The sequence below is a fragment of the Protopterus annectens genome, chromosome 12.part0 (assembly GCF_019279795.1).
Source record: "Protopterus annectens isolate FY-2018-M chromosome 12.part0, PAN1.0, whole genome shotgun sequence".
NCBI classification, from domain to species: Eukaryota; Metazoa; Chordata; order Ceratodontiformes; family Protopteridae; genus Protopterus; species Protopterus annectens.
The window spans coordinates 603177951-603204804 of NC_056746.1; the positions used below are offsets into that span (position 1 = coordinate 603177951).

A 26854-nucleotide genomic window follows, 5' to 3' on the forward strand; every position below is an offset into this window, starting at 1 on the left:
TGGGAGTTTGGATGCAGGGCTATAGAGTTTAATACATTCTGTGTGCCCTTTTTATGTTTTGATGTTTTATGTTGTCATTTTAATGCGTTAGACATTTAACTTATAATGTTTTGAGTCTCAGTTTTGCAAGTGTCCATTTCATTATAGCTCTGCTAGAGTTATACTGGTTATGAATACCAGAAGCAAGTGTTTACATATTGGTATACAATTACAGCATATTGACTGGTTTCTGTTTCCTAAAAGTTGTAGGACCCCCTTGCCCAGGCAGAGACAGTGCAGACTGGATCCTGAAGAATTTTAAATCTTTTATGATCATTGCTGAGTACAGTGACTTCACAGATCTTAACGGTAACTTCGATGGTGTAAGTATTTGAAATAAATTGACTTAAATTCTAAGGATTGCAACGCATGTTATTTCTCCTGACCTAATAAGATCAATATTACTTTGTACAACATTGATGCGTATGCAGCTATCTCCATTTTGTTATTATTACTACTTCTGCCAGACTGTACAGCTAGAACTCTTTCCTGAAACAGATAATTTCTACGGCAGTTGGAGGAAGCAATGTACTTGTTTTTACCTCATGTGTTCAATTAACAGGGTTAATCACCAAAAGCCTACTATGGTTCTTTTGAAGTCTGGTAAGGTAGGAATTTTAAGTACTTTAACGATACTAGGAGACCAGCTCTGTGGTGAAGAGGGTTGAAGCCCAGAATGCACCACTGATGGCCAGATATAAACAGTGCCTCAATCTCTGGAGGTGCCAGATGGTGGCAGGATAAAACAGCTAATACCTGCTCATGCTCACCCATCCCAGATGGAAAGAGGTGATGTAGTTCACTATGGCACACTAATGGAGGTCAGGATGCAAGACTTTCTGCAGGAACCAGACATGCACTCATTGCCAAGCATTACATAATGTTTATAGCCAGAACTGATGCATGTCTGGGCCCACACTGCATCAAAGGGCTAGAACTGCAAGGTGTGTATCAGCCACTGGAAGAACTGCTGATGTGACTTAAATCAAGGGAAACATTAATGGCTTCATGGCTGATGGTCTCCCATGGCCAACTCTACGTTATGATGAACATATAGGTTGCTTGAGTGATGAGACGGGTGACAGTCAACAACATATCTCTTAACCTCTTAGCATAATATATCTGAACATAAAAATAATGGGGGACACTTTATAATGAACGTGCTTAGTATACAATAAAAAAAGAAAAAACTTTTGGACTTTTTTTATCTTGCCTTGACGGTCATCATTTCTAGACATTTGGTTTGGTGTTGATTTTCTTTAGGAGTGCTGTTCACCTACCTCCACTTCAGTACACACTCCAATTTTACTTTGTTAGATGTAAAGTAGCTCAAAAGCAGTTTATACTCATTCCTGTAAGCAGAAATCAAATTTCATCAAAAGTCTTCACCATATGTAAAATTGTGGGGTATTATTAACTCAGTGTAAACCCACTTTTAGCTTCAGTCACCATTTGACATTTTTCTTAAAATATGATGCATTTTCCACCTTTATCATATCTTACTAGCTTCCAAAGAACATACAAAGGCTATGTTTTTAAAGCATTCAACTTTTCTTCAAGAATTTAGGAGCACTGTATCTTACCATAGTCTCGCTTTTTCTTTGTTAACCATTTTATAGCTAGTACAATCTATTGTTTTAATCAAAATAAACTTCTTATAAAAACTCATAGCAGCATCTATACTTTCAGTTTGGTTTCTTTAGAAGTATCTGAGTCACTCAATACAAACCAAGCTCACTATTTGTTGATAAGGCTAAGTCCCAGCCTTTCCAGTTGCCTTAATATCTGTCTGTGACTCATGTCATAGTCTCCAAAACTCCATCTGTTGCTCCCCCTCTGGAAGACTAAGCCCTCTCTGGTTCTGACACCTCCCTTTTCACAAGAAGTGAGGGACAGCTTTCCCCATTCAGGTTCATAGGTTGATATGTAAGTAGTAGGCTAGATGCCCTTGTGGCCATTTTAAGCCTAACCAGATTCCCCTTTTGTGCTTGAAATGACCTATCCCATTTGGTTATAGACTGGCTTTGCCCATCCATAGGTTCATAGGTTCATAGGTAGGTACTAGGCTATTGGCCCTGGGGCCTATATAAGCCTAACCAAAAAGGTACCCTGGCTTTCGCCACCCAAGAAAATAATTTTCCTGTGTTCCTGTCGAGCAGAGCCACAGAGGTGATCCCTGGGGTGAATTTCCTATTTCCCATCCAATCATGAAGATTTTTCTTGAAGAGTGCTAATGAGGAGCTTTGTTTGATATAGATAGGTAGTTTGTTTCAGAGTATGGGAAGTCTCTGGGACAGGAATCTATCCCTCCAGCATGTTCTGTTTATTGTGGTGACAAGGTTTAGGTCCCTAGGGTGTGTAGCTTGGAGGGATTGGGATTTCTTTAAGTGGAGCATGTCCAACAGCTCTGGGTTTGACATAACTTTGTATGTTAGGCTGAGATCAGCTCTGAGTAGGTGATATACAATGGAGTAAAGCTGCTGTTTTTTGAGATGGTCTGCGTAGGGCATCTGTTTAAGGCCGGTAATACTCTTTGTGAGGTATTCCACAGTTGTTGTAGATGTCTTGTGAGGTACATACCAAAAGGGGCATTGTACTCTCTAATGGGTCTAATGAGTGATGAGTAGAGGGGAACAATGACCTCTTTTTTCCTGGATGAGAAACCTTTTGTGATGAGGTGTGCCACATAGAAGGATTTCCTGACTACTGTGGTGATGTGATTATCAAAGGAGAGACTACTGTCCACCTGTGTACCAAGGTCTCTTATCACACTTTTGGTGTTAAGTAGAGTACCACCTATGTGGTAGCTGATGGGTACAGCATTTTTACCAAAGGGGATGACAATGCACTTTTTGGCATTGAGCTTGAGGCCATGGCTTTGCCACCAGGCATCTGTCTCAGTGAGGCCCTTTTGTAGGATGTCCACATCGTTAGGAGTTTCGATTATGGCTCCTAGTTTGCAGTCATCTGCGAACTTCATTAGCCAAAGACCTTCTGTGTTAGTCTGTACTTCAGGGAAGTAGATACCAAACAGGAGAGAACCCACGACTGAACCCTGTGGTACTCCACTTATATAGTTCATTTGTGTAGGATTCAGCAGTCATACCTCTATTGTCCGTCAGCATGGGTGTCGTGAAGTTTGCCACTTCTGTCTTAAGAAGTGTGAAGTTGGCTTTGGAGAAATGTTTTACGGTGGTTTCCCTAACGGGGGGTGGGGGAGGGATGTGAATGTCTAGGGTAATTAGCTTGTGGTCGGATCTGACCAATGAGGAATTGACCTCTGGTGTGGAGCACTGGTTGCCCATGTTGGTAATAACCAGGTCTAGGATATTGCTGCCCCTGGTGGGGGTGTGGATAAGTTGATCCAAGGCATTGGAATTTATGATATTTATAAGATAGATAGGAAATTCACCCCGGGGATCACTTCAGTGGCTCTGCTTGACATGGGCACAGGAAAATAATTTTCTTGGGTGGCGAAAGCCAGGGTACCTTTTGGCTAGGCTTATATAGGCCCTAGGGCCAATAGCCTAGTACCTACCTATGAACCTAAGACATGCACAAACAATGTCACATATTTATTTAGGGGCATGCAAAGGTGTATTACATCTTTCCTGGTGTGACAGATTTCCATTCAGGTTGACAAAATGCAAGAGATCTGTGCTGCTTACCTTTAACCTGAAATCTGTTAATATGAATATGTCATCCTTCTCCCTCATTCTTGACTTCAGTACCAAGAAATAGTTCAAATTAGCAAATATTGTGATACTTGATAAAATACTGTCCTTGAAAATCAGACTAGTTAAGCTGAAAATCAAGAAACAGGTGCAACACAAACATGCGCACACACAGAAAATATCAATTACTTAAAAGCAAAATACCAAGCATAATAAAAAAGCAAGCTAAAATAACATGCAATTGCTTTTATTTCTTGGTAATAGTGTACACTTGCAAAATATTGTGGAAAAATGCAAATAATGTATCTTTTACTCATAGTATGAGGGCATTGTTTGGTAAGTGCTCCCTACCATTGGTGAATATGGAAATTAATGCAAAATCCTACCATGGTGCACCCCTGTTATACAATGGCATTATTTTTAAAAGCATTGTATTACCATCGTTAAAGTAATCCCATTGTAGAGTATTCACTCTATTCCTGTTAACATGCTTATTTCCTTGCATACTAACATACTGCATGGATCCAGTATGAATGCTTGACTTACATCAGCTACAAATAGGGTAGCACAACCAGTCACAGCTTACGTCAGACATAAACAAAAAAAACACTTCACAAAGAGTTACTTGACTCAGGCACCCCCACACACACTTATTTCTAACTCCACTGACACACCGTTGCAAAGAAAAGAAAAAATACTCAAAAAACAGTGAACAGTAACAGTGAATGTCTACAAGCAATATGTTTATTCAAGCAAATGCAAACTGCTCAGTATATCTATATCTATATCTACATCTATCTATCTATCTATCTATCTATCTATCTATCTATCTATATATATTTTTTTCCTGCATTGTACTTCACAACTAAAGCATACTTCTGTAATCTCATCTACATTCTATTCCTCTTTTGCAGTGTCTTCTACAATAGCTTTTTAAATGTGCTCTTCACTGGCTTATAGCCTGTTTCAACCAACATTTTATCCCATAAATATATACATGGAACCTTTCAGAAACCATGTACTATAGCAAGCAGCTATTAATCTATTTAAGCATGCCTTTTTGTGGTATTCTGTAGAGAACATGGACCCATAAGTAACTGATTTATCTCCTTACAGAATCATGCACCATTTCCATACTGGCTGCTGGATGACATATATTTGTAATGTTTGCAAAATACTTTAATGTTGGTGCTTCAGTTAATAACTGTATAAGCAATTTTAAAACTCTTTACCTGTTCTACATTCCAGTGCAATTCCACATCACCGTCCAGTAATGTCCTTAATGACAAAAATATGTCCAGCATATAAAATACATTTTTAAAAATCCCATAAGAATCTGCTTATACTCAGAAGGAAGCATTTATACTATTACTCTAAATTTCTCATTGTCACCTTTCGAGCTTTGAGATGTTAAAAAGCATGACCCATGTATCTAAACTCTGTAACTGGAATTTTACAGTTTACATCACCTTGGGGTTGTTCTGTCTCATCCTTTTCACTGCTTCTGTCAATCTTGTAATATGGTTTGCTCTGGTCTGATCTTATACTCTTATATACTCAAGTATATTAACACCACCATCAAGCTCTTTGATTATCTATGCAACAGCTCTCTGAAGCACCTCAGGTGTTGGCAAAATGGCACCCAAATGGAAGTGTCAAAAATCTATTCCTCACATGTGAATTTAAAGTTTACTGCCTGGGACTTTTTTGTCAAGCTTAAATTCTTAAAAACCCTAATGCACAACAGACACAGTTAGGTGCTTTGCTACTGACATGCCAGGCATCACTTCTGCTGTCATATAAATCATCTCTGTATCTGGTTGCAGAACAATAATTATCTTGTTAACCCAGTAATCTCAGTCCGCTCAGTATTAACTCACATTTTCTCCATGTATTTCAAAGCTTTTATGTTTCTGCTCCTCAAAGATACTGGAGTCTATTACTTTGAGAATGTACTACTGATAACAATAAATATACATTTGTCTGTAGTAAACTCTGTGCTCTTCAAATAAATTGTGTGCTCATTTATTGATCCTTGTGGTAACAGTGCATCCATACTTTGAATTATTTCACCATATCAAGCCTCTAACCTCACAGATTAGCAAAAAGCAAAGATGCAATTTGTCTGAATTTGAATGCTGTATTTCTTATTCTTTGTGAGCATTGTATTGTGAGCTTATTTTCACATCGATTTTACATTATTTGCAATATAAGTAAGCAGCTGACGCAGGGATTATAGTGATGGCTTCAGTTTATTTTTTCATACCACCAACTTTGAATGTCTGAATAGACAATTGTGTTACACAATGCAAAAGCATCTGGCACTCTGTTTACTCTGCACACAATTCAGCCCAAATTAGCCTCACAAGCAAGGCATTTCCATGCATTTGTTCCAATTTATTTTATTTGACATTTGTTTAATGGGAAATGCCAACTGAGATAATGTCCCGCTTTCAGCCGAGGCCCGCATTAGAAAAGTTCCATGTTGATATAATATAGTTACAGTTAAAGTTATTACAATCCAGAAGAATGACATAAACATAAAGTAAAAATTTCAGCTTCAGCTTGTACAGTGTAAACCTACACATACATACTGCAAATATTTGGACAGCTATAACAAGCTGAAAAAGAACACTGTCAATGGATAGACTATTTACAAGATACAGTTCATAGAGATGATATTAAACACACTGAGTACACTCTTTTGAGCAAAGATAAATAGATAATATAGCCTAGGCAAAAAAGTATTTGATCTTTGTCTAAGAAATAGAGTTTACTAGTTGTTTATTCTTGAATATATGCTGGTGGTGGAAATATATGTACAATTTTTGCAACTACATTTTTCTTTCATTTTCCACATTTTGAAAAAGTGATTTCTTTGTTCACAGCTTTGATAGACTTAATTAACTGAAGAATATTCATTTATTTTTTATCATGCTTATTTCCTTGCTTTATTCAGTGCCAAAATATGTTTTTCATGTTCCACATGCTTGACAGAGCTGTCATAACTTATTTAACTGTATGATTTATTGATTTTAGACCCTGCTTTTTCTGTTAGTTCTTTCTGAACACAAATCACTTTATTTAATGCCACCTCTGACTCACTGTAAAATGCCCATTGTCTATTTATTTCTGATACCAACTATGGTTCTATCTCATAATAGTGAATCATATAGCTCAATGGCTTCACATGTTTTGATTCATTTTTTAAATTCAGGTGCATACGCATTAATACATTCAGAGGGACCTTGAGCTTCATGATGGCAGATAAACACAGACAGATCTTTAGCACACAGTAATTCTGGACACAGTAATAAGGGAACCTCTATCCCCTCTCAGCAACATTCTCTCCTCCTCCTCCTTCTTGAAATACTTCCAGAGCTCCTCATCCTGCAACATACTCTGCAATACATGAACCATTTTCACACTGTTATTTCATTTGCAAACAGGAATCACATTTAGGTATTTCCAATTTTCAGTTCTCAAAGTAACCTGAAGAGAGAGGTTATCCCACTTGCTGCAACTGGAGTGCTTCCCAAATAAAAAATGAAAAGAAGAAATAATCTATTTTTATTTGCTTCCCACACTTTGTAACATTGGGAATTCAGGACTGCCCAAGTTATAAAACCACTGATTGTTTATAGACAGCTTCATCAGTATTTACTTTTAGTCATCACAGAAAATAAAGAGCACCAGATAACATGATGTACATTTCTGAACTGAGTTTATGATCACACTCCATACAACTGTAGTCATGGCCTGCAAAGAAGTAGCTTAAGTGTACCATTTGTGAAGTACATTCGTAATAGTTGCTGTATTCTTCAAGTTTTACTATAACGAACCTCAAGTTTTAAACAGCTGTCTAATCTGCTGTTCTTACAATGATTCTTATCTATCATTCCTTTGTTTACACCCAAAATCCTCAAAGTATATTTATATTCTCTCCAAAACATAGTTGTGTCTTGTAACTGTAATTCATATTTGCTAAAATAAATCTAAGGCTGTTCCTGTTTTACGGCTTATAAAAATCTAGCAAGAAAAGTAGTTTTCTCATATAGTGAACTCAAGGAGAACTGCCTCTATTAAGCCTTAATTACTAATATTTATTTTAGATACTTCTATACTTATTATTAGTACATGGAGTGTCATTACTGTATTCCAAAACTGAGTACAAGTAAATTAATTGTAAGATTCTTACAGCTATTACCTTCAATTTCATATATAAGCACCTGCTAGTAACAAGCCTACTAGCAGTTACAGTCACAGTCTCATAAAATAATTGAAATTATTCAACATCAAAAATGTTTGCCACACCATTCACAATTATCTTCCTATCATACCTCTCAAATGTCCAGGTTTTCACAGAATGTCCAGATTTTTGCTTTAGATTTTCAGTCAGTTTGTCTTAAATATTTGCTTTTCTGGCCAACCTTTGGCAAATTGGTGAGGATTAAAGTCAGAAAATATTGATAAATTTTCATTCCTTTCAGAAGATTCATTCTAATGCAAAACATGCTATTCTAACAATTGTCCCTATTTTGTGGCCTTTTATTATTTATGGCTTTGTCTAGATTTCTTGTACTAAAAGATTAAGAGGCTTGCTTCCCACCCAAGCCAACTAGGATTTTGAATGACAGGCCTTCATAAATTAAAGGAATTTCTATTACAGCAAAACTATCTTTATTACAAAATGTTATAATTGGGTTATTGATCACAATAGAGATTTATGTGTTTTTGAAATCCATTCCTCAAAAATATCATAGTCCTCTATCAACTGTACAGCTCTATCAGTTTTACTGTGCTTTTCATAAATCATCAAGTCATCATATCCATTTCCTATTCCATATCCTTCAAACATAATAGTTACTGCCCCTGTAGATCTGTTCAGCTCTATCAGTCACTGTCATAACAATTTAACCATACATTATTTAAGAAATCAGACTGAGATCTTTTTTTCAGGCTTTAAAAATGAAAATGTATTACACCACATGCCATGGCCATGGATCTCATTGTCCTTCTGGTGAAGGATATACCTTGTGTCCATGATATACCTTGAATTTTTTCAGTGGTATACTTGGCCAAACTTGATATATATATATATATATATATATATATATATATATATATATATATATAGATAGATAGATATATATATATATACACACACACACACACACACACACACATATATATATATATATATATATATATATATATATATATATTTTTTTTTTTTTGACAGGTACAATGCTGAGTTTGTCATTCATATTAAAGCATTTAAACTTAATAGACAAATGCAGACACCCTGGGGACAATCTGCATCTATACACTATTTAATGTGGCAGCAATTGCAAGGTAAAACAGGCCTATGTGACATCTTGCATGTGCACTTAGAATTATGGGTAATTCTAAATGTTATACTGTGCTGTTCACTGTATCTGACCCCACATCTTCATCTCATCAAAATGCATAAATAATCAATGTTATGTACTGCTACTGGGGAGTAAATTAAATGTCAGAAGTTATACGATTAAGTTTTTCTTTTCTAAGAATAAAAAAATGTTGTCAAAATGTGCATACATACATAAATAGATACATACATTCATATATATATATATATATATATATATATATATATATATATATATATATATATATTTAATCATGGGCAATAATGGCCTTTTAACTTGCCAAAATACCACAATTGTTGTTCCCATAATAACTGTCCAGGCTGTTCTTAAAAATATGTAAAGTACTGCTTCCTGTAATTTAGGAAGCAGCACTTTACATATTTTTAAGAACAGCCTGGATGGTTATTATGGAAACAACTATTGTGGTATTTTGGCAAGTACTGCTTCCTTTAATTTACTGCGGTGGTGGTGCTATGGTAGCATTGTCGCCTCATAGCAAGACGTTGTCCCGTTCGATTCTCAGCTAGAGCGTCTTCTGTGAGGAGGCATACGTGAATGGGGTGTGCCTTCATTGAAGGTTGTGTGTCAGGGCTGGTAACCCGGTACGTAAAAATCCACTACCAATCATTAGCGGACCGGAGTTCTGCTGTGGCGACCCCTAACCGGGAAAAGCCGAAAGACACAAACAAACTGCTTCCATTAATTTAATTTGGTAGTCTATTCTATGCATCAGCTATTCTCTAAGAGAACCAAATAGTACACTCCACATTCCTATAGAATCTTCTGCATAGGTTGTCTAATGATTCTGTACTACATTTTGATAACCAGAAGCATTCCCAGAGGTAGCTGTCTCTAAATGCCCTATCTGCCTGAATGAGGTCTCCTGTTAAAATTTGTATAAGACACTGTACAAGTTCAGATATTTTAGTCCTTCATAATAACTTACATTTTCACATTTAATGGATGCCCTTGGTATATTTCTAAGTTCATAGGTTAGTACTAGGCTACCTGCCATTTCAGGCCATTTTAAGCCTAGCCAGTTACCCCATGTGAGAATCAAACCCTGCACCTTGTGTCTGTAAGGTAAACACCTTAACCATTAGCCCAATCTCTCACCCCGATGTACTCTGATGTACTCTTCCATTTTACTTGTTTGTTTTCTCATAAGGTTTCCATATTGTTATTGCATAATCAAGTTTGGGTCTAGTGTAACTAACTAACAAACAATAACTTCATCACTTCTGATTTCCTAGAATTTATACATCTTTTTATACAACATATAGTTCTATAACTATCATTAACCAATGGGTTGATATAATTAAGAAAAAGTCAAAGTGGGATCTACCCATATATCCAGGTCCTAAAATAAATCTACAGTTTCAATCACTGTGTGCTGTATTAAATATTCGCATTTCAATGTATGACTCCCAAATTCCATATACTTAGTTTTTGATGTATTTATCAGTGTATTGCTCTCCTGTGCCCAAATGGTCAATTTTGTCAAGTTCTTTTGCAGGCATCCCTTATCTGTTATACATGTAATCTCTTTACCTGTTTCCAAGTCGTCTGCATACAGACTGTAGAACAGCTCAGATGAAAAAGATAGATCTGAAATATGTAATCTAAATAAGTATGGGCCTAGGATAGAGCCCTGTTGGACACCCTGACTGTAACCTCAAATTTCACCTATCCAATTGAAGTATAACACTTGCCATATCCTATTTCTAAACCATGCAGCTATCCATCTTATCAGGAGTACATCAGTACCTAGTTGTTCTAATATGGCATGTGCCATCAAAATACATGAAGTAATGCAACAGCCATTTAAACTTATACAACTGTTTCTTTTTTAAGAATTCAAAAATGTTGTAAAAATGTGCATATGCCATCAAAATACAGGAAGTAATGCAACAGTCATTTAAATTAATCATCTGTATGGATGCAAAACAATATATCAGAAATCATACCACTATACTGCATAAGTCACAACTACCATATAATAAAGCAGAAAGAATAGATATTCTTTTGATGTATACCAATATCCTAGGGTACCTGCAAGCAGGTTCAAGGGGATGCACTTGCACCTCCCTGGATTCTGATTTAAGTTTTCTGTGATTTGTTGATATCAGAAAATGTACTGGCAAAACCGTACATTTTTCCATTTCACAAAAACACCTAAAACCAAGTGCACTGCAAACTATGAACCAAATACAAAAACTTGGTGGAAATGGCCTGAAAAAAAAAGCAATCTACATACAGAAAATAATTAGTGCTTATTTTCCATGTGTAGATTGCTGTTTTTTCTAGGCCGTTTCCAGCAAGTTCTTGCATTTTTCCATTTCAACTTATATTTTTTTCTTCTGTTAAAACTGCATTCGGAGGAGATGTTATTGGAGGTTACAGTTACATGATCCATATAATGAGCCTCAGTTCCTCCTCAGACTGCATCTTCGACCATTAACAGTTGCAGACTGCAGTAGAGTTTTGATGTGGACAGCAGATTGATTGCTATCCAGAACATTTCTATGGCAAAAAAGAATGAGAGTTTCATGACTCATGTGGTGAGACTGGTGTGTAGTGCAACAGCAACACATAGTTTTGTAGAAGAACTGAACAGGTAGCTTGATCACACGGAGTTGGAGACAAGAAGGAAGATCTGAAGTAATTTTTTTTGTACATTGAATGGCAGCTTGGCACCAAAATGTGAAAGTGGTGCACTTGACACTGTGTCCAGTGGTTTCCCATAATGTCTAGTGCCCTTCACATTCCTATTCCAATGCCCATACTGCTGTAGGTGCAGACAGTTCCTGAGGCTAACAACTACCCTGCAGCATCCAAGGTGCGATGCCATGCCCGAGTGCCCGTACTACTTAAATTCAACTTGTCATATGGCCTCTTTTTGGCCTTCCAAGTTCCAGGAGGTGATTCTGGTAGAGACTAGAGCCATACCTTTCAATATATTCATAAATGACTGGCTGACCATATCAGTCTAAGCAACTAGGAGGCATTTTTTCTGACCTATTGACATGCAAACACTTACATAGCTTTCAACTTCATTCTGATTGTTTCCATATTCCAGTTACGAATATTTCACCTCTTTGCATATTGCATATTTGCTGTCTTTGTTATTTGTATTTTTTGAATGTGATTTACACTAAATCTATATGATTACTGCCAGCTTCCAAGTTATAATGTAAAAGCCTTGCAAGTAGTTTATTCCGATTTTTTTTTTTTTTTGTGGAGAAATGTTTCTTTATTTAACCTTTAAGTAAAAATGTTAAGAAAACACGCTGACAAAAATAATTGCATTGAAATATTCTATCCACCTTAAGTCAGTCAAAGGACGAGCAAAGGCAGACAAATAGGGTGGGATGCACCAATCCCATTCTATTAATACAGTACTTTTATATATATTTAAGGAATGCCAATGCATTATAGCAATTATGAATTGTATTTCATTTAGTTCCTTAAATTCTGTGCAGTCTTGCAAGATCATACGGCCATGTTCAGTATCACTGTGGAGAACATCTTGCCAAAAATGCTCCTAAAAGGAAGTCTTGGTCCAAACAAGACACCTAGCCGCAACCAAACCCTTACCCAATTACTTCAGTTTACTGTGTGTGTGATTGTGTGTGTGTGTGTGTGTGTGTGTGTGTGTGTGTGTGTGTGTGTGTGTGTGTGTGTGTGTGTGTGCACATCAGAGGAAGGTAGCATACCTCTCAGCTATCAAGGTTTTTGCAGAATGTCCAGATTTTTGCCCCTTATTCCACCTAAAAAGGATTGAAGTTGCTAAATAGTGACAGATATTTGAGTTTCAGATGTCATATCCTTTAGAAAAATGCATACTAATACAAATGCTGTTATTCTAGCAATTTTATAAGTTCATGAGAGCAATATTTATAATCTGTCCCTATTTATTTTAGGCTTTGTCCAAATTTCTTGCACTAAGAGGCTAAGTGAGTGAAATGCCCTAGTTAGAGTTAGCAGGTGAAATTTATTTTCAAGTGCATTTTCAAAGAATTGTGAGTTTCAAGGGAGGAGTAGTTTACTGCTGCTCATGCTAAGTCTGCTTAAAAGGTGCAAGTGTTTTGTTTAGCAAATGGAATTTTAAAGCAGTTTTAGTAGCACAGTAGGTAGCATACTTGTATCTTGATGTAGAAGGCTGTAGGTTCTATTCCCACAGCATGTAGATTTGTATTTTAAGGGGCTGGGGCTGCTGCAGTCCTGAATATGTCCTCCTTTGGATGAGATGCCTAGTAACTAAGAACCTGTTTTTCAGCTTGTCACCCATTCCCTATTGCAATATACCACCTTACCATTTTTTAATGTAACGTAAGAAATTTATTTTTTAAGGGCAGCAGGCACTGAATTTGTAGATAAAACACTGAAATATAAAGTTGTTTTCTAGCAACAACCTCTTCATTAGTTTCAGATCTCTTTAATGTGGAATTATTAAAATTACTTTTACTTCTGCAGAGATTGTGTATATTGACATATTGGTGGACTGTAATGACAGAAGTTTGAGTGGCCTTTTATGTTTGAAATGTTCTGAATTGGGCAATTTGTCATTATTGGTTCATATGTTTTGTTTCATTGCTTACACACTCTAACAAGTGGTGCTGTATTATACAAGGGGTATAATTCAATTATTATTATATGTTATAATTAAGACAATGAGGAAGGTGAATCAAAGAACTTTTGCATGGTCCTATGGCTGAGAAATGATGATAATTGCTAGGTCACAGGGACAAAAAGAAGTAGAAATAAATAAGTAAATAATTTCATGTACTTTCGGCATAACATATCTGAATTACATGAATTAAGATCTTACTTGATAGTCTTCCAATAACATTTTTGAACTATTAGTAAACTAGAAGGAAGTTCAAGTTCAGTGACTACTGATTTCATCAACCAAGGGACTGGGAGTTGGCATAGTGTTTAAGGTGTTTAACTTATGAAGACAAAGTACAACATCTGATTCTCCCTTTTATAAATATAACTAGGCTTAAAAGACTTCCTGGAGTCACTAAGCTACAAAGTATCAAAATATATATCACACTTATTGCAGCTCTACTCACTTTTAATTTTTGTCTCTGTCTCAACTCCTAATGAGCTCTAAGATCAAGCCAGACCCTTGGCTCTCCCCTGAATTGGCTCTTCTTCAAAAATCCAAGGCATGCCCACTTCTAATAAAAAGAATAAAAATATGTTTATTATATAGGGTACTTTCTCTGAAGGGAAAAACTCGAGCACCTCATCATGCAAGGAGGGTTCCCAGCTGCACACACAACTTAACTATTACCTCTGAATCTTTAGACTTAACCACAAACACACACACACACACACACACACACACACACACACACACACACACACACACACACACACACACACACACACACACACCATAATCATTCTGTGGATCACGTCTGAGCCATTCAAGCTTTCTCTTTTGGAATGCCAGATGACTTCTGTGTGGCTCACTCTAAGATGAAATTCCCAGAACAGCAAATTAGAGGAAAAAGTTGGGGTGGATTTGGTATAATGGTTAAAGTAGTCACCTCATAAATACAAAGTACAGGGTTTAATTTGACCTCAGGTTATTAGCTAGGATTAGCCTATGAACTATATTTGCAGACTTTCTTGAAAAGGCCCCGTCATAAAGCCTCTGTCTGAAATAAAGTATTTAAAGGGTCTCAGCAGCTACTTATTTGCACTGTCAGCTGTGTAGAAATGAAGGCAGAAGCCCTAAAATTTATTTTGCTGAACATCCTTCAAGTAGAATTTTCTTCATCAGAAAGATGCCCATGAATTTGGTTTGCTGTCATTCACAGAAATGATGTTTCCTTTTCTCTGTGCCATTAAGGTGAGTCAAAAATAATGATGTAATAATACAACACTATTTTCTTAGTCAGAAAATGGATCATAATGCAAATAACATTCTTTCTTTATTCCTGCATGAATAAAAACAAAGTTTAAGTACCCCCCCCCCCCCCCCGTTGTGGTGCATGCCCTTGATATAGTGTCCCAAATTATAAGGAAAGAGGAAGACAACCATGTTTTCATTCAGTGCTCCACATTGCATCCTGTGTGACATATGAACTATGTCCACACTGTTGAACAGTGCAGAATATACAGCTAGGAAATGGACTTACATTTGGTCTTGTTTGTGTGACATTACTGCTACTGTAAGCATTCAGTATCTTGAAATAAAGTTTGAATATTTAACATATTGTAACATTACTGAAATGCAAAACGTAACATATATCTGCAAACAACAGAAGCATAATTTGTCAACAAGGGTTGTGTCAGCTCAGTCAACAGTGAAAGTACCAACTGTTTTATGCCACTAAGTAAATAAATATATGGACTGGGTTGTATTCTCCCTCTTGTTCTATGAAATAAACCAAGTTCCCTGTTGTTAAAATAAATAAACCAACTTCTTGATTTCTATAAGTAGTTGTCCTCAAAAATGTTTTCCTCTGTTACTAGAATGTGAAATAGATTTGTCTCATGTAAAGATTATCAAATTTTGCAGAAGTATAATTTTACAATTCATTACATACAATATACTGTGTATAGTTAGGTAAACTGTATAAAAACTTCCATGTATGTTTAATGCAGGGCTGCTTCTTTCTAATTTTGACAGATGAATGCAGTCAGCATCCTGTCTTCACGGCAACTTGCGCATATGTGCTTTGTAACTGATGCCTTACAGAACAAAGATAGCATTCTAAAGATCCTTGCTAATGTAGACCCTGAAGAGCTTTCTGCTTTCATGGATCAATTTAATGAGCGAGCAAACCAGGCAAGTACCTACATTTATTAAAAATAAGTAAATAAAGAAAACACAGATAAACATGCTGATTTTTTAGCATTTGGTGCAGGAGATTGTGTTTTAACACTATCACATTTGTATGTAAAGTTTGTTCTGGTACATTTGTCCTGATTTGTGCCCAAGTCATAACAGGGGAGCTGAGATGCCAGTGAATTGAACAGGCAAGAAATATTCTGCTTGGAAGAAGTGCAGGTATGTACAGCAGTGCTTGCTAAAGACAAAAGATGGAAACATTCAGTTTAAAATTCCTTTGGGGTGGGACTTCTGTATACTCGACAGTACTCTGCAGTCATATCAGCTACCTAGATATAACTGTAGTGTGTTACTCCCTGCCTGGCTTTCCTGGACTTGCCTGTATGTATATATGTGCGTGTGTGCACGTGCTCGTGTGTGTGCATGTGCGCGAGTGCGTGTGCGCATGTGCATGTGTGTGTGTGTATGTGTGTGTGTGTGTGTGTGTGTGTGTGTGTGTGTGTGTGTGTGTGTGTGTGTGTGTGTGTGTGTGTGTGTGTGTGTGTGTGTGTGTGTGTGTGTGTGTGTGCGCACGTGTGTGTGGCGTGTGTGTGAAGGGGGGACTGGAATTGTGTACTAATAGGACCATCCTAGGCAGAAATGGTACAGAATTAAGATACTGATTTGTCAGAGAAACTGTACAGTGTAACAAGGGAAAGAGTAAATTGTTGGATCCAGCTCTGTGGCATAGAGCTCTGACTATGACCAAACTTCAGCTAGTGGCTCGAGTGCTGGCTGAGCCAGCCGAGGAGGTGAGAAGGAGCAGCTTTTTGTCAGCTTGTCCACTCGAGGCAGGATAGAGGGGTTTCTGATCTCAAGCTACTATGCCCCTAGTGATGGAGATAGTGTCATAATTACACAACAGATTGCCATTAGCATTTAACATTAAAAGGGGACTGGGAGCTTACTGATATCACAAATGGCAATGCTTACGACATCAGTAGCTCTGCCCATCTGGGACAAACAAAGCAATTGATTGGTGTGCAGGACAGAATGTGTGATTGCTGCTGGCTACTCTGTCCTAATTCACTTCCCTTCCTAACCTGCCACTAATGTGGTTTCAACTCTAGGGGATAGTACATGGAACACTAAAATAAAAATGGAGGTATTAGAGCAGTCCCAAAGAGCAGTTGCTAGTCACCCTGAGGACACATAAAGGGGGCCAAAAATATCTATTAAAATTAAAGAAAAGGTAAAATAACAGAAGAAGTGGCAAGGACTTTACTATGCATCATCCTATAATTAGCATCTTACTCACTGAATTGGCACCTGGCACCTTAAATTGTGGATTCATTCCTTCATCCAGTTTGTATTCAGAACACAAATGGGATTAAGGGTAGGGTTACAGGATAGGTATCACTCAGGGAGCTGCAGTAGACTGTGGCACTAAATGTGTTGAAAAAAATAGAAGCAAACAAAATTGTTGCATACGCATTCTTCTATTAAGTGTATTAAATATGTCTGTTAGGTATTTAATGTGCAGATAGCTACACTAAACTTTCAGTTAACCAGCACCCATGTGGATTGGTAGATGCCGGATAACTGTACTTTCTGGTTGCTTGAGAATTGCTATTAAAAACAGGCCTAATACTGTACCCTGTACTATTTGTAATACTGTACCCTGTACTATTTGTAATACTGTACCCTGTGCTATTTGTAATACTGTACCCTGTACTATTTGTTTGTTTACTTCTTCTCAGCTTGGGGAGAGAGGGAATTTATTCCTATCATTTTTTAAAACTCTAAAAACATAAAGTATGTTTCTGCAAGGGGGAAAACAAAACGTGTAGCACTTGAATATTGTACTGTATTTCTTCAATATTTTTTGCAGGTTGCTTGAGTTCCGGTTAACTGAGAGTTTACTGTATTGTACACAAGTGTTGTAGTGATCTCTTTAACCAATATAGTATCATAAGAACTACAAGGTAGGTAAATCTGAAGATTATGCTCCCCTTGCCAAATACCACCCTCAAGATTTATGCCCCACTTCCAGGAGAGGAAAACATGTCAGGCCAAGGATGGAGCTGTCAGTACCCATCCAAAAATCAAGATTAGTTATGAGGGGTGGCAAGGGTGGCACTTCCCTTAAGATGCAGGGCAATCTGTACTAGATTCACCTGATAGGTAATGATGCTATTCCTCCATTGTGTTTTTATGTGTTGGTGGAGGTTCAGATCTTTAATTCAGGTGCTTGTGTAGCCATTAGGGTGAGGTCTTTGATGGCATGAAATGTCAATGCAGGAGTCTGTAATATACAGCATTTAGGGATAGGGTTTCTAGTCTGTCTTGATAGCTGGCAGCTTTAGACCAATAATCTTTTCATCAGGAATCTTTTTGGTCTATCTAGCACCATGATATGTCAGGCTAGGTACATGCTGAAAGGGACTTTTTACTTAGTAATAGGTATAATCAGGGCAGAGTACACAGTGATAATAATATTATGTGATCTAGATGATATACCTTTGGAAATCAATTTAGAAAATGCTCCTACCTGCTGTTGTAACATAATGGTCAAGTATTGCTGTCACAGGTACCAAGATCTCTGACTATTGTTTCTGTATGGAGTCGGGTACTGGCTATACTGTAACTTGTAGATGAGGGGTGTTTCCCAAAGGTACCATGATGCACTATTTTGCATTAAGTTTGATCCCTTTCTCTCTACACTTTTGGTTTATAAGGACTATTTCTTAATGAGTTATATCTTTATCACTGGGGAAATGATGATAACATCTGGTCTGCAGTCATCAGTGACTGTGGTGAGCCATAGATCAGGGTTTGTGGTATGTAGGCTGGAAAATGTACACCAAAAGGTACAAGTCCCAGCATTGAACCTTGGGGGTACTCCATTGGTTTTCTTACTTATTGAAGTGGCATCTGCCACCTTAAATTTCAGGTTTACCCCTTCAGCCAGTTTGCATTCCTTCTTGCCATGTAAGGGTATACATTTAGTTTGCTGAGCTTGTTTATAATGCCAGTTATAGTGCTGAAGGCCTTGGCTGAATCCAGTAGTGCAAAGCAGACTGAATGACCACTGTCTACTGTAACCCTCTCAAAGACATTTACCCAGTTAAGTAGACATGATCTGCCCTGACAAAACCAAAACACTGTGGGTCTAGTTGTATGTATTTTTTGTATTAAAGAAAAAATTTATTAATTTCCACTGTACATATACATAACAATCCTTAGGGTTCCTATGAGTTTGTCGAAACTTCAGCAGTTCAAACACCATATGTTCAAACTGTGAAGTTTGAAAACTGATTATCACGAAGCCGCAGAACACCAAACTCTTTCCCAGGGAAAGAATTCGGTGGGCCGTTTCTGTGGCTTCGCTATTTTCAGCACTGTGGTGGAAGTTATGGGTCAGGTTCAGGTAAGTGTGTGATTGTGCGGACTTTAGGGTTAGCACGCGGGTTAGGTGAGTTAGGGTTAGGGTGCGGGTGAGGTGGGTGTGCAATAGTGATAGACCTTAGGGTCAGGGTGGGATAGGTGAGTTAGGGTTAGGGCGTGGGTCAGGTGAGCGTGCGATAGTGATGGACCTTAGAGTTAGGGTTTGGGTTAACGTAAGTGGATAGATAGTAGTGTATGTACAGTTTAGTGTAGGGTTAGATGTAGGATTTTAAGTGTATGTGTGTGGATTGCTGTTTTGGTGTGCTTGTGTTGTGTGTGTGTTTCTTGGAACAGCGATTTTTTTTCCTGGGAAAAAAATCACTGTTCTAAGCCTTCGATGGTTTTGTATTTTGAGGTTAGAAGTTCAAACATACGGTGTTCGAACTTCTGCCATTTCATCAAAGTGATATAGACCCCAAACCTTAAGCCTCCTGGTGTCTGTTTGCATATTTTCTAACTTTATATACACCTAATTCTCAGAATTGGGGCAAAATGTATACAGTAATGATTCCTTCTCAGCCATTTACAATTATTCCCAACCAGCAAATTCAGAGATAACCAGATGACAATGTTTCACCTTCACAGGAAATTTATTAACTTAACTTCACATTTGTATAGATGCACTTGTCAACAGTTAAGCTATTTTAACAAAATCAATTCACAGTAAGAAAATAAAAGTTCTCTTGTTTCTACACAACGTTAACTCTGCTGCCAAATAATCAGATGCCTTTTTCTTACCATTTTCTCCAACAATAAACTCTGTTTCACTTCTAGTCTGTGTCTAATTAGGGGAAAGACTGAAAAAGTCTGCTCCATGCTGGCCATTTCTTAGTGATCTATTCCTTCTTTTTCCACCTAGAGATCTTATTTTCCGCTTGTAGAAATTTTAGTGCAGCAAGGGGTTTTGCTTTCCAATTTCTTAGAATACATTTTTGTCAATAACTAAGCTCACATTTTGTAAGATCACCTTTGTATCTTATCTAGTTGGAGAAGTCACTATAGGAAATTAAGGTATTCTCAGCTTCATATCTCTGGGCCACAGAGCATTTATAAGGTTCTGTACATCTTCCCAGACAACCTCAAGCTTAGTCACTATGTGCTGCCAGCCTTCTATTGTATTCTTCCACCAGCTCCAGCAAGCTGTAAATGAGCAAGGAAACATCCTGTATAGTCTCATTGTTGTTTAGAAGTATGCACACACATACTATCACCCAAAGAACATATGCATGTAGTTGTGGCATGTCTACTACATAAAATTACTTTTTGCTATTCTTCTAAGAAAACTGAAAATCCCAAGTCATGTTTCCAAGCTTTCTTTAACCATGTAAAGTCTCTGTTATATTGATATACCAAATTCTAATAATTCCTAGCAATTAAGTGTAAAGGGTTTGAATTCCCCCCAGCTTCATTTGAGCACAGGACATTCCTCTGATTTTATTTGGCCTAATTTAGTTTTTCAACTCTTAACTATTAAGTTGTTATAATGTGTTTTATCTCGAGTTTGTAGTCTAACGTTTCTTTTGAAAGTGGACCAATTTAACAGCCCATTATCTCCAAAGATTTGTCCCCAAAAGAACGGCCTGTTTGCTACGGTCATAACATTAGCTATTTATCACCTGATTTCCATATTAGGGCTGATCTAATAGTCTGGAAATCAGTTTTCCAAGAAACTAGAATGAAATCTATTTATTACAAAATCTGTCATTCTTGCAATACAATGTCGTAACCTTAGATCTACTGTGTTTATTGCTCATTGCCGAGTAAACATTTCACTATATAAATCATGTAATCCCCAGTCTTCTAACACCATTTCAGGCATGTAATGCATTCTATTTAGATTACAGAAGTTCATAAGGATTGCACCTCAGTTATAACCCCCAGACCACTGAGGTCCTTATGTAATGCTAACTTATATCACAGAATTCTGCTTTTTTGATGAGCCCACAAAGTTAGCACCCTGTCCAACTTTTATAAAAGTTTTTTTGTGGTAAAAGTGGAATGTTTTGAGGTATATATATATATATATATATATAGAGAGAGAGAGAGAGAGAGAGAGCACCTGTGGAAAAATCAGCATCTGCATAGCCTGTGCACATTGACGAAAATCCAATAAAAGATTTCCCAAGTATTGAGATAATTAGTGCATCAGTGTCAAAGTTTGTCTTATGCCAATTTAAGAGCATTGTTCACAGATATAGCAAAGGAATTTCTAACTATTTCATAGTATTGGGTCCTTCCAGAAAAGGATGGCTTGAGCTAAAAGCATTATTTAGTAATAGATTGATGAATAACACATAAATCTTGGCCTCATTAATTCTGTAGCCAGATAGCACCCTCAAATTCCTTAATCAATTTTAGCAGTTGCTCTATCAGGGTTTCAGGGTCTTCTAAACATACTAGTATATCATCTGAATATAATGCAATATTTTCCTGTGTCCCTCAGTAGTTATAACCAAAGAGGCTCCAAATAAAGTACAAGCATCAAAATGGGCACAGGGCATCCCTGACATGTTCTTCTGCTAATTGGAAAGGGTTCAGAGAGTTTCCTCCCATTTTTATTCTTACTCTAGAACCTTTATATATTTATCTAATTAGCAAAATAAAATCCCATGGAAAGCCAAAGCTCCTGAAAGCATAAAATAGGTAGTCCCAGTCCACCCTATCAAACACCGTTTTAGCATCAAAACTAAGTACTACTAATAACTATCTCTGCCTCTTAGCGTCTTCTACAAGCAATAATCTTAATGGTATTATCAAAGGCTTGTCTTCCTTGTATAAAGCCTGATTGATCCCACTACCTCAAATTTGGAAGCCCGGCATCTACTCCACTGGACAGAATAAGCATTAGTAGCTTACAGTCAATATTTAGTACACAAATGGGCTTATATGAGGATGGTAACTGAATCCTTACCTGGTTTCAAAATCCTACTAAGAGGCAAGTATTGTCTTGTACTGAATGTCCTTATTTACCACTCTAGGAATTCCTTAAAAATAGGTCATGTAGGGTTTTAAATATCTATGCTGGGAGGTTATTAGACCCTGGTGCCTTGCGAGATTTTAAATGTCGTCAGTCTCCTTCATCTCAGCTTTCCCATTGAGTACTATCAGCTAGTCACATTGAACCTCTGTAGACTGGAGGAAATATATGCCCCTATTAAACCTTAAACAGATCTCTGTGAATGTGTGATCTAACCTTTTCCAAGTTCTAGAGGCTTTGATAGTATTGCCTAAATATCTAGAAAAGTTTACAATAAGTTTTTATTGACTAGACCTCATTTCTGTTATTTGGCCAAATACTGCTTGATCCTACAGTCTTGCCACCAATATTTTCTGTGTAGCAGTGGAATATGAGAAATCGCTCGTAAAATATTGTGGAGTTTTTGTATCTTTAAAAAATGTAAAGCAGATGATGACATCTTACCTCTCCCATGGTTCCATCAAGTCTTTGTTCATTCCCTCCAAGTTACAGATATAACCGTTTCTTCCCTCTTCTGTCTGGTATACTAAATGATATAACTTCTTTATCTAGACTTCACATATTCCACTTTCTCCACAAATCTATGTATGTTCCTGCGTAGGTCCTCTCAGTTGAGAATAATATTATCTTAGCCATTGCTTTAGGTGCCGATAATATGTTTTTTCTTAATTCTCCTGTAGCTTTTCTTATTTCTGCCTGACATGAACATAGAATTGCTTACTGGCACAAATCCATTGCTTTCTATGCATCCCAATGATGAACTAAATCACTTTAATTTATATTTAATTATAGCTTGGAGTGGAGGAGCACTGATGTATGTGCTACACAGCAGGCACCCCAACCGGAAGTCTGCAACTGTATGAGATTTTTAATCTCACAGTTTATGAAGGCAAATGTGACATTTTTCAACAGTCTCATAAATTAAGCTAATCATGCTGATGGGCATACAGTTCATGCAGTCTGTGGTAGGGCGCCTTTTGTGCAAGGACACCCCTGCATCTGTTTTCCAAGCCTCAGGGACATACTCTGCGACGAGGCTACGAGGCTTAAGTTAAGCTAGTGCAGGAGGGGTTCAGTGAGGGAATGTCTGTCATTATTAATCAGGCATGCAGATAAATTACCTGTGCTCATGGGAGTGCTACTTTTAGTTTTAGAGTATACAACCAGGACATGCTCAATGATGATTTTAGGGATAAGTGGCACTTAAGGAATTGTGGAATTTCACTGATTGTTTCTGGAGTAAACACTACAAATAAACCAAACTCGTTAAAATAAAAAACAAAATGTGCTGGATAAGGTAGAGCAGAACACAATCCACACAGAGTCCAACAAATGGATGTATCAAATTTATTAGTGCTTCCTGGTACCTCAGCTGAAGAGCCTTCAGCGGGACTCGATACATCCATTTGTTGGACTCTGTGTGGATTGTGTTCTGGCTCTACCTTATCCAGCCCTTTTTGTTTTTTATTTTATTGTTTCTGGAGTAAAGTTAGCATCAAATCTGTCTACAAGTATATTATCTATGTGTTTAGGTTTAGAGTGGGCAATTCTACTCTGGATTAGTTGCACTCATTGTATGGTGTTATTTCTCAGTTTCTCAAATGTAACTAAAGAAGAATTTGAAGTTATCTTTGGCTTCTAATGCCAAAGTACAGCTTTGGTCTTTCTGATGGTCAGTTTTAGTCCCTGCTATCTTTTTGACAGATTCTTTAATAACGACATATTTATTTTTGGCCTTTAAAAATGTTTTGCTTCTTTTTATATATAGCCTATTTGTAGTGTTGGCGCACCAAGGAGGTTTATTTTTAAATTTCCCATTAAATAGATTTTGTTCTAGTGTGGACTGCTAGATCTATTCACTTTTTATGTGAGAGTAGGGTTACCTGAAAAAGTAAGCAGTTGAAACTCCATGTGAAGTGGTAACTTTGCAAGTAAACTTAGATTGTTCATCATAGTATTTAATCAAGTTTATAATTTCAAATTCTTGAATTTAGAATTATTTATCATTGTAGAGTTAACAGTTTTAAAGATGATTATTTTTTACTTGTGGTCCAACTTCCTCAGGGCTGGAGATACTAAAGGCTTGTTTATATGTCATATAACATGAAATGTAAGTTATACATGTATATTATATGTCTCTTTTACAAAGCGTAATCTTTCTACAGCAGGATGATGCTAATTGTAATATATCTTAATTAAAGGTTATTGTATTGTTGTGGAAAGCAGATATGATTGCTGACTTTGTGGTATTTATGGCAGCAGTATAGTGATGCAAATTAGCCCTCTAGCATTAGTCACCCACGATAAGTAACGAACCTTGACCATCTTGAAGGAACGGCCAGCAGTAGCCATCAGGAAATTCTTCACTCCAGAGATAAGTTGGTAAGCCCTTCTTAGATTCTGGCTTGCCCTCGATGGAGTTATAAAATAAATTCACTGCTCAGAGGGACTACATTTGTACTATGGGGGATAGGATGGGGTGGGCTGGCATTCAATACTCATGCATAACTCTTCAAACTTCTGAAACCATGCCATTAACAAATGTGTGAGGAAAAAGAAAACAAGAAGACACATATCCTCTGAATCCTCCCACCCCCCAGTCATCTCAACACCCTTTACCTCTGTAAACTCAGTGTGAATGCAAAAATGGGGTAAAGATATAACATGTGTACAATATGTAGCCTACCATCTATGCTACAGTTTGGGAGAAAAACAGATGAAGAACGAGGGAAACAGTAAATAAATGAACAGTGTCATACCACAACATATACTTTGCTTAGTTTACAGGCAGATACTACAGGTACAAAATCTTATTGGATGAGTTATGTGGGAAAACTAATTGTCCATGAAATAGTGCAGATAGTTTAAATTTCCTTATACAAAACTTTATACTAGATTGACTTTTAGGTACTTTTGTATGAATTTAGTGATGTTTACCATACAGAACAGCTAATAAAGTCATTGTTTAATGTCAATGTAAATGTGGTCTTTTCTACTTATAGATAAATCTCTACAGTCTTCCAAATACTGAGGTGCAAAAAGTGATGCTGAGGACGATCTTCTGTAAACTCAGAGAAGCATTTTCAACTTTTTCAAATGACGATTACGTGCTGTGGTTTCAAGTTAGGCTAAAGCTGTTTCTGGCTGGTATTGATCAAGCAGCTCTTGAGTACTTACCGTCAAATATGACATGCAACTCTTTTCAAGTCATGTAAGTACCTGTGCATCAACTGTTCATAACAAATAACAGCAAATATCTCTGTTTAAAGAAATAGCATTTAGTCTCAGTTTCAAAGTCCGATAAGGAAGCTACATTTTCAGAACAGCAGTCCAGAAATGAGTGGTCACCATGCAGACGTGGCTATGCAGATATTTTCCTCATCAGAGTAAATTAGTTTTCTATCTATTTCCACTCCCCTTCTATAAAACTACAGAACTGAATTCACAAACATAGACAGATGCAGCTACAACAAGCATCAGTGGCAATGCCTCACAACGCACACATTGCACCAAAATGACTTAATTAAACAGTATCTTATTAAAAAGGGTTTAACCTTCAGAGATCACTGCACTACCCCAGTAAACAAAAATAAATAAATAAATAACAGTAAATAACCCCAAATTACAGCAGAGAAGTGGAGCAGGTCCAAAATAGTATAATGCACCTTTTGAACACCTTAAGATTCTGAATGTGACAGTCATGACGTTGTAAAAATGTTGCTTTCGTAAAACAAAACCTACTAAAATACCCACACAGGGCAGTTTATACTGGGTCACTGTACGCCAAATGGTAATATAAGAACTTGGTGAACAGCTACAGTTTGCCTTCAGTTTTAGTAATGTGTACTATTTTGCCTTTCTCTTTTTTTGCATAGTATCAAACAGAGGATTATGCTGGGTCTCTGATCATAACCATATTTTTTATCTCTTTGAGAAATAGATGTCATGAAATTCACGTGGAGAGTTAAGTTCATTCCTTTCAAGGGCACATAGTTTGTTTTTGATCAGAGAAACCTGGACATATTTTTTGTAGTACATGAAGCTTTAGCTACCACAGTGCACTTCTAGTTACAGAGAGAAAAAAATAAGTGTAAAGGGTTTCACACCATTGAAAACTGTCAAAAACTTCATGCTTTCGCACAATGGCCAGGCAAAAATAGTATCTGTGATCAACGTGTGTCTGATCAACCAACAGCTTTAAAAACTGCTACACGCTTCACTCTGACACACACTTTTTTGTGTGTGTGAGTTGGGGGGTAGTATATTACAGATTTCAAAGCTTTCAAAATGCTGCCAGAAATGTCCAGTTAGCGCAGAAGACTATAGCTGTGACCTGCAACTGGGAATTTAGGCTAGGTTTCTTAATGATTTCGTAGACAGCATGCTTAGTAACTACAACACGAAGGGACTCTGGCTGACAAAGTTCGCAGATAATTGCAAGTTGGGAGCTATTATTAACTCCCCAAGTGATGTTAACATCCTGCAGAAAGGCCTCAATGAGACCAACGACTGGTGT

At 37.1% G+C, this 26854-nt stretch overlaps 1 protein-coding gene across 1 annotated transcript in view; it reads left to right on the top strand.

Moving 5' to 3' along the window:
* LOC122816739 overlaps positions 1-26854 on the top strand; it is a 1006513-nt gene that overhangs the window by 871941 nt on the left and 107718 nt on the right. Inside the window, exons 46-48 of the mRNA XM_044089733.1 lie at positions 244-362; positions 15774-15932; positions 25341-25549. Coding sequence (XP_043945668.1) covers positions 244-362; positions 15774-15932; positions 25341-25549 — 487 coding nt within the window. The remainder of the gene's footprint in view (positions 1-243; positions 363-15773; positions 15933-25340; positions 25550-26854) is intronic.